General features: G+C 43.8%; 1 protein-coding gene across 1 annotated transcript in view; it reads right to left on the bottom strand.

The window, feature by feature from the left end:
• Positions 1-229: 229 nt before the first annotated feature.
• LOC121521192 (adhesion G-protein coupled receptor G6-like) overlaps positions 230-9,598 on the bottom strand; it is a 42,330-nt gene continuing 32,961 nt past the window's right edge. The window contains exons 9-11 of the mRNA XM_041804950.1: positions 632-700; positions 447-515; positions 230-330 (exon numbers count right to left, since the gene is read on the bottom strand). Of these exons, the coding sequence (XP_041660884.1) occupies positions 230-330; positions 447-515; positions 632-700 (239 nt within the window). The remainder of the gene's footprint in view (positions 331-446; positions 516-631; positions 701-9,598) is intronic.

Below are 9,598 nucleotides of genomic sequence, written 5' to 3'. Positions count from 1 at the left end.
ATTGGAGGATCATAGTACTCTAGTCGAAATAGATGCTGCAGCAGGTTTGTGAAACAACAAAGAGAGATCCAGTGTAAATCTGACTAATTTATAGACATTTTCAAGTTATCATTGGTGAAATATGTGTGCTTTGGTCATTGTTATTACCTTAAACATTTTAATCACTTACATGGTGTTCGGAGTGCCTGAATGTGTTTGTAATTTGGTGATTTTCTTCCCACAAACCTGGTCACAGTTCCCCCTGCTCGTTAGGGAGATGTGGTGCTGCTGTGGTGTCTTCTCCCAGCTGAGAGCTGACGGTGATCAGCAGGGTCTTCTCCCAGCTGGGAGCTGACGGTGATCAGCAGGGTCTTCTCCCAGCTGAGAGCTGACGGTGATCAGCAGGGTCTTCTCCCAGCTGAGAGCTGACGGTGATCAGCAGGGTCTTCTCCCAGCTGAGAGCTGACGGTGATCAGCAGGGTCTTCTCCCAGCTGAGAGCTGACGGTGATCAGCAGGGTCTTCTCCCAGCTGGGAGCTGACGGTGATCAGCAGGGTCTTCTCCCAGCTGAGAGCTGACGGTGATCAGCAGGGTCTTCTCCCAGCTGAGAGCTGACGGTGATCAGCAGGGTCTTCTCCCAGCTGAGAGCTGACGGTGATCAGCAGGGTCTTCTCCCAGCTGGGAGCTGACGGTGATCAGCAGGGTCTTCTCCCAGCTGACAGCTGATGGTGATCAGCAGGGTCTTCTCCCAGCTGAGAGCTGATGGTGATCAGCTGTGCTGGGAGGCTTCATAGGAGCAGAACGGTGCTCAGTTTGGGGGGCTCTGTGTGTCAGAGGGTCAACACCATCAGCTAGGTCTCTCTTTGTGTTTAAATTAAAAAAAGGAAACATTTGTTTGAGTACCATTGTTTGTGTGTGGGAGGGAATCAAGAATATTTTATTGTTCTACATATCCCTAAATGTGTGACTCCCACCTGTCCTTATTTTGGCTCCTATTTTCAGTTCATCTTTCATTCTGATAGCCTGAGTGGATGTCACTGTGGAGTAAAAATCCCCTACCTCCTTATAGAAATCCAAGACCCATTTAGTTTGTTCATGCAGTTCTTGTTATTTCCCTATCAGCGACCTTTGTTAATAAATTTGTATTTTCTTAGGGGGAAGTGTAACAGTGATATTTATCAGTTTTTCTTTAGACTGTGTGCCTTTCCATCGCTAGAATTCACTCAGCAATTTATTATTTCTGATTTTTTTTTTTTTTAGGTTTTCTGATGGAACTATTAGGAAAAATAAATGGTCACAGTGATTAATTGTGAAATATGTGTGATTTTGCTCAGTTTCATAGCTTTATAATGGTTTTATTAGACTATCATTGACAGTCTCTCAGGCTGCAGTCTGTTCAAATAGAATTTTACTTACCTTTCCCTAATAATCAGGTGAATAAAAAATAAAATTTCATGAAAAAAAGTAAAACTTCCAAATATTCAAGATTCATCATTACAAAAAAAAATATTTCGGGCCATTTTTTTTGTCTTAATTTTTATGATAACTGCTCACAAAAATAGAAAATCCACAATCTCAGAATATTAAAATACCACAAAACATCAATTTAAGAAAAGATTTATAAAACTGAAATGTTGACCTCTGGGAAAATTCTCCTCATTTATGTCTCAGTTCTTGGTCTGGGCTTCTTCCTTATGAATTCCTGAGTCTCTGCTCGTGTCATGGAGCCGATCAGTCCGTGGTCCTGCTGTTATGAAGCCAAGGTTCTCTGATAGCAGCCTTCAGCTCATCTGGATTGTTGAGTCTCTCATCTTCTAAAGATCCTCTGTGGGGTTCAGGTCAGACCATTTGGCTGGCCCATCAAACCCAGTAACACCATGGTGGTAAACCAGTTTCTGGTAGTTCTGGTTTCTCTGTGGGACATTAGACAGAAAGCCAGGATCTTCATAAAGCTTCTCAGTAGATGACCCATGAAGGCTCTAAAACCTCCTGGTAGACGGCTGACAGCGTGGACTCTGGACTTGGCAAAGACCAGTGGACCAACAGCATACCATCAGGAGAGATGCTGATGACATTTGTGGTTAGGGATTGGCTCCACATCAAGAACACTTGTAGTCCATGTCCTGGACCCGTCTGTGTGTGGTCCTCCTCGAAAGGAGGAGCTCATTCCTGTTGGCTGGTCTCCTTCTTCTAACAACTTTTCCCTTCAGTCAGCTTTAATGAATCTGCTCTGATCCAGCCTCTGAGAACATCCTGACCTTCAGCAGTGACCTTCTGTGGCTTACCCTCCTTAAATATCTCTGATACAGCCTCTGAGAACAGCCTGACCTTCAGCAGTGACCTTCTGTGGCTTACCCTCCTTAAATATCTCTGATACAGCCTCTGAGAACAGCCTGACCTTCAGCAGTGACCTTCTGTGGCTTACCCTCCTTAAATATCTCTGATACAGCCTCTGAGAACATCCTGACCTTCAGCAGTGACCTTCTGTGGCTTACCCTCCTTAAATATCTCTGATACAGCCTCTGAGAACATCCTGACCTCTAGCAGTGACCTTCTGTGGCTTACCCTCCTTAAATATCTCTGATACAGCCTCTGAGAACATCCTGACCTCTAGCAGTAACTTTCTGTGGCTTACCCTCCTCCTGGTGGATGCCAGTCTTTGTCTTTTGGCCTATAGTCCAGTCAGCAGTCTTCCACATGGTGATTGTGTAAACTGAACCAGAGAACGGAGGCTTAGGAAACCTTTGCTGTACTTTTCCACAATATTCTAATAATTTGAGATGGTGGAGTTTTGAATTTTCAGGAGCTGTAAACCCTAACCATCAAGTTGAAAAAGTCTTTAAATATTTAACTTTGTGTGAGATTAATCTTCAATAGGCTATAGGGAAGTTCTCAGTTTTTTTGGATGCAGTATGAGCTGATTGTAACGTTTGAAGCCTAAATGTTGTAGATTTACTGTATTTTGATCATTAATAGATGAAAAACAGATAAAACTCCTAAACCTTTATAACTTCAGAAGAATCGTGTTTTCAGACACTAATCAGTGGAAATAAATGGTTGAGGCAGACACATGTTGTCTGAGGAGAGGTTTACTGTCACTTTTGTGACCTCATCATTTGGACATGGACTTGTCTGTCTAAGAATCCCAGACAGCTTTAGATCTCCTGGTTTACTCCTGTCACACTGAGCATGCCCACTACTATCATAGCTAAGTAGCCATTATGAAGCACATGCTGAGCTGTGAACCAACATCATCTTCTCTGCATCCCCTCTCTTCTCTCTGTCTCTTTCCTCCGTTGGTTTCAGCCTCTGCTGCTCGTTTTATGTCCCAGCAGACATCAGACAACTTCTCTGCTTTCCAAAAAAACCCACAACACCAGAGCTGACTTCTTCAGAACTCTCCAACAGCAGATCATCCTGACGACCCATGTAACTCCAGGAATGTCCGGCTAAATGAGCACGGAAAAATGAAACTTGGCCTTGAAGGGTCAGTCTAGAGTGTTTGCAGTGAGGGTGTTAATTAAACATGTTAGCCACAGGAGCTAGCGCTCAGCGAGGCTGTCACCCCTCTACACTGACGACAGACTGGGACAAACACATGACAACTCCTTCCTACCCCACAGCACTATCAACATGAAGGGCAATATGACCTCAATTCCAAAAAAGCTGGGGCGCTGAGTAAAATACAAACAAACACAGAGCACAACGATTGCCAGTCTCATAAACCCAGATGTGATCCACAACAGGTCAGAGGTCAAACTGAGACATTTTAATGATTCAGGAAAATATTTTTGCTTTTGATGGCAGCTACACACCTAAAAAAAAGTCGGGACAGTGTTTACCACTCTGTAGCATCCCCCCCTCTTTTAACAACAGTCTGTAAACATCTGGAAGTGAGGAGACCAGCTGATGGAGAGGAATGTTGTCCCATTCTAGCTGCTCAACAGTCCTGGGTTTTCCTCCTTTTCTGATGCTCCAAATGTTTTCTGTCAGTGAAAGGTCTGGACTGCAGGCAGACCAGTTCAGGACCTGGACTCTTGTCCTGTGAAGCCATGCTGTTGTGATGGATGTGGTCTGTGGTTTAGCATGGTCTTGCTGACAGAGACGTTGTCTGGATGGGAGCATTTGTTGCTCTAAAACCTCTCTCTACTTTTCAGCATTGATAGTTCCTTTCCAGGTGTGGAAAGGACACTCCACCATTTTTGGAATTGGGGTTTTAGATTGGCACACTTTGTAAAAAGTGTTTAGATTCATTTGTAGATCAGATCAGCAGCTCTGCTGATGAAGTTTAGTCCTAATAAACCTTTTCAAAGTGACAACAGAAGAATAAAGAATGACAGTAGAGGAATAGAGCAGCGGTTCCCAAAGTGGGGGTTATACCTGAGGCCAGAGAAATGAGGAATCACGGCGTCGCTCTGAGCAATACTGTGACCAAGAGCTACACGGCTGATTCACCTCCAACCCTGCTGAACAAACTCCATCATGGCTAGAACAGAAAAACAAATGCACCCTACCGGATCACTCCCAAAATCTAATTTGCCGATTACTCCCTCCCTGGTGGGGTGGAGACACAGTGAGGCAAAGCATTGGCTTCGCTACTGCAGAAGTCATGTCAGAGGGTGAATATTCCTCTATTCCTCCCAGCATTGTGAGTATTCTCACTACAATTCGCCGTCTTTCTCTCTGTTACGCTCGACTCATCTCCTCGACCGGGTGTGCGTTTTGTAAACTCTATAAACTCCAAAACTTTGAATAAGTTACTCATGTCTGCCATCTCCTGGTGTAAAGTGGTAATAGCGTAGACCTCTGCCATTAGCCCTATCTCCCAATAGCACAGAATCTTTTAAAATCATTCCTGGATCCAGACAGTGATCCAGATCAGTCCCAAAATCTAATCTGTTCTTCCTTATGCCACTCCTAACATTTCCTGAACATTTCATGAAAATCCATCCATGACTTTTTGAGTTATGTTGCTAACAAATGAACAAACCTACCCCATCACATAACCTCCTTGGTGGAGGTAATAAACAAACCTGAAGTACAGAAGACTTATTATCACTTTATGGGTACTTGTAGTAGGTCCACTTAGTCAACATTTTAAATCTCAGTAGTATTGGTAGATGTTCTGGATGTCTCCTCTGGTACTACTAAGATCTAAAATGTTCTCGTAGTACTGGTGGACATTTTTGACCTACTTGTGCTCCTAGTGAGCTCAAAAACAGTCTAATAGTAGTGCTAGTTGATATTTTTACTCTCATTAGTAGTACTAGTATACATTTTTGGCATTACTACTAGTAATCCTTTATCTTTTACTAGTCAGGCCTCCCGACAGTGAACAAATGGAGTACTAGTATTGAAAATGTGAGTACTAGTGGAGCTACTCAGTGGTTGATGTGGCCTGTTTTGATGGACACAGTCTGAACCTTTCCATTTTCTTGATTTTATCTTGACTCCCCCCCCTTTTTCACACTGCAGGTGAACTTTATTTTCCAGGTGAGCAGGTCCACTGAACACACTCTCTTAGGCTTTTGGAAGGATGATTCAGAGGAGAGCGTGTTTGTCTCCTTTCAGCCTCCTCACAGGACTTAAACCGGAGACGTTTGGGCTTTAAAAGCTCCAAATTAGGCCGAGAGTTTACACTGGCTATCATGTTAGCCTGGCCACCTTTATTACCTCCATGGAAATCTGAGTCCAGCGAGGCTAGAACAACACGGAGGAAGTGAAACGCAGGCTCCAGACCTCGCTCTCTGCTTACACGATGGCTCTGCTCTGTGTGTTTGGGACCCACCTGCAGAGCAGCTTCTGCCAACCCTAACAGCCTGCTCCTGGATTAGGCTGTTCATCCGCCTGTATATTGTTGAATATTGTGGAAGCCCATGGAGCCAGGTAGACTCTCTCATAACAGGGCGAGAAATTAAACTTTGGCTTGGCAGAGTCCACATATGTAAGAGCCTGAACAGGATTTTACCTTGTGTGGTTTCCCACTGATTCAGACTAAAGCGACTCCTGCACAGTCTCAAAGAATGCAAGCCTACGGCTCACAAACAACAGAAAACACTGCATGGACTTATGGGAAAAGGAGGCCTTCTTTAGGGAATGAATGGGTGCCAAAGACTCAGACAGGAACCTGACGTTTAAACATTCTGTGGTCTATAAAGTATGATGGATCGCCTTCAGCAAGGAAGCAATAACTGCAAACGTTCAGCATGCTCTCTGATGTCACAGTCTCTCTGTTGCTGGGCTGGGACCTTCCCTTTAAACCCAAAGTCATTTTATCTATAAAAAACATCAAAAATACAACTGCTGGTCATGCAGTGAGGTTTGTTTCTCTGCAAACACTGGATCCTCCAGTGGCGCCATCTTTGGAGAGAATAAGCTCCTCCCAGCCTGCCAACATGTTTAAAAACAATGTCTGTGTCTTATTAGGAGTCACCACCCTCTACCCCACCATGATGTTTGCTTGAATCCAATAAAAAACACGTTACATTTGGAGTCAGGGACTTTAGACCAATGAAGGAGGTTGTTGATAAGAGCAGAGGATGTGCTGTTGAATCTAGACTTTTCTGCCTTTATGGAGAAAATACATTGGTTTTGATTGAAGGCCTCTCTGCACTGAGTCCATATTTTTGGTAAGTCATTATTTCAGAACGTGTTCAGTTTTGTGAGTTTTTTTGAACTTTTTTCCAAGGAGGCCTGGTCTGGTTAATCTGGAGAGAATTCTTATCAAAGCTTGACAGGTTCCACAGATGAGAGGAATGAACAAACTACCTTCATGCCACACTTCCTGTTCCCTGTAGGGGGCGCTTTGATGAGTGGTTTGCATGCAGCCTGTTCAGAGTCATGCTGTCGACTTTCCAGAACATTTGTTATAACACAGGAGAGTATATACACAAGTTACAAGAGGTCTTAGCCTTAGAATAGCCTTATTTTGAAATCAAAATGACACTGGTGGACTTCCTGTAAGGATCTGGGTGTGGGTCCAGAGGCTTTTTTTGGAGGTGTGGTCATGGTGCATGTGCAGACCAAAGATCATCTGCCGCAGTTGAATGGTGTGTTAGGGCTGAATGTTTAAAATGATTCTTAAAGTAAAAAGAGCTTTTCACTTGTCAGAAGGGGGCGCTGTAATAAAGTGATGAAGTTGGTGTGTTAAATGATTAGGGGTCTGATGTGTGAAGTTTGGTGGTGATTGATATAAGTACCGAATATTTACAGAGAATCTGTTTTGGCACACCTGAAAATAGTTAAAGAGAGTTTATACAACTCTGGGCCCTGCTCAGTGTTCATGCCTGTAGCCCAAACTAGAGGGCTGGCCATTTTTGATGTACATGCAAAAACCACCTGACTAGGACATTTTTCATTAAGTGAGTTTTGGAGCCTGTTAAAGCCTTTAAAATATTCATTTATTTCTTTGAAAAACTTGTGTATCCATACAGTCCTTGCTCTGACCCTAAATAAAGGAAATTTACATGGCTTTTGAGAAAATTAGTGTTACAAGCATTTTTGCTCTTTCCATGTTTTTCTTTTGAAATCGATGGAATTATGAACCATTCTGATTGGCCCAAACTTCTCATAGCCTTTCTGGCATTTCCCCAAACTCCAGTGTTTTACTGTTGAACCACTTCTTGTTGGTCAAAGACAGTTTTTAGCCTTGGTGGTTAAAGACGCTGCAGCAGAAGCCTTAGATTGATTATAAGATTTGTCAATGCTGAAACTGTTGTGCATAACCAGAATTGGCTGTGAAACATCTTAGATCTTGTTTCTAAAGAAATTCTTTCACAGCAAGCTGCACTGTTTGAAGGTAAAATGCCAAATATCGTCAAAGTAAGCCAGTGAAACCATGAAGTTCTTGATGAGCTGCAGCCATCCAGAGACATGAAAAAGCAACATTTTTACTTTTTCCTGCTGTAAATAAACACTCTTATAAATGTTTCTACCTCACTTTTACTGAAAACCTTCAACAGAATACGGGGTTATTATTTCTTTTTTTAAAAGTTTATTTTGGGCATTTTTGTGCCTTTATTAGATAGAAGAGGATAGTGGATAGACTCAGAAACAGGGACGAGAGTGGGGGAGAGAAATACGGTAAGGGGCCTCAGGCCAGATTCGAACTTGGGCCGTCCGGGTACATAGGGTGTGTCTTTCACCACTCGGCCACCTGCGCCCCAGTGTGTTATTTCTAATCCCGTTTTTTTCAATGTTGACATTCCCATCAGAGTCAAAAACAACTTGAGGATCTAAAGCATGATTTTCAGATTTTATCATTGAAAGTTAAAAATAGACTTCAATCTTCTTTGTTTAAGTTTTCACCTCTACAAAACAGAATCAAGTTAGAGGCAGATTTTGGAGGAGTGTTCACTCTACCCTACCCCAATGACATTAAAAGTAAAAAATCTGTTTGGTTCCTCTTAAAATTTGACTTGATAAACTCAAAGATGCATTTTTTCTCATAAAACCATCTGATGATGTCACTTGCCAGGTTGATGCATCTCCAAAAGCTTCAAGCTGTTACCCATGTAAGAGAATGGCTGGACCAATCAGCATCATTGGAGGAGAAAGAGGCAGTAGCTATGGGCGTGGTTTACTTGAAGTGGCTGCAAGTCAGTAAACAATGGTGCTGGGTGAAGAGATTAGCATGACTGCAGCTATAGTGGCACTTTCATCAGAACTGGTGCGATTAATCCCACCGAATGCTTTACTTGGTGAAAAGATGTTTTTGCTCTTCGTGACTGACTTCAGCTAAAGTCCATCCAACGGACTCCCCTGAGAGTGAAGAATCCTGGGTTGTCATGACAACAGCTGCCTGTTGACCTCACCTTACAGAGTTTACTTCTCCCAGCATTGGCATCCAAAGCTGCCATTCCCCCATGTTCTTATTTTACACTTGAAAAATACTAGAACATCCATCTTCTTCCTCTTAGCCCAGACTTCCCTCTCCCCAGCCACTTCGTCCAGCTCCTCCTGGGGGATCCCAAGGTGTCCCAAGGCCAGTCAAGAGACATAGTCTCTTCAGCGTGTCCTAGGTCTTCCCTGGGGCCTCCTCCCAGTGGGACCTACCCGGAACACCTCACCAGGGAGGCGTCCTGGAGGCATCTGGTCCAGATGCCTGAGCCACCTCATCTGGCTCCTCTCCACGTGGAGGAGCAGCGGCTCTACTCCAAGTCTCTCCTGGATGGCCAAGCTTCTCACCCTATCTCTAAGGGAGAGCCCAGACACCCTGCGGAGGAAACTCATTATAACTGCCTGTATCTGCGATCTCGTTCTTTTGGTCACTACCCACCGCTAATGACCATAGGTGAGGGTGGGAACGTAGATCGACCAGTAAATCGAGAGCTTCGCCTTTCGACTCAGCTCTTTCTTCACCATGACAGACCGATGCAGAGACCACATCACTGCCGACGCCGCACCGATCCACCTGTCGATCTCCTGCTCCATCCTTCCCTCACTTGTGAACAAGACCCCAAGATACTTGACCTCTTTCACTTGGGGCAGGATCTCATTCCCAACCTGGAGAGGGCATTCCACCAATACTACAACATACTTGGATAATATAAAGTCAGACAGGCTTTGACTGGGAGCAGGATTGGTCTTAGGTTCTGGTTTGATATTGGTTTTCAGTGAGA

The sequence above is a fragment of the Cheilinus undulatus genome, linkage group 14 (genome assembly GCF_018320785.1).
Source record: "Cheilinus undulatus linkage group 14, ASM1832078v1, whole genome shotgun sequence".
Taxonomy (NCBI): Eukaryota; Metazoa; Chordata; class Actinopteri; order Labriformes; family Labridae; genus Cheilinus; species Cheilinus undulatus.
The sequence above is the reverse complement of the archived record's forward strand: the minus strand, read 5'-3'. Positions and strand labels throughout refer to the sequence as shown.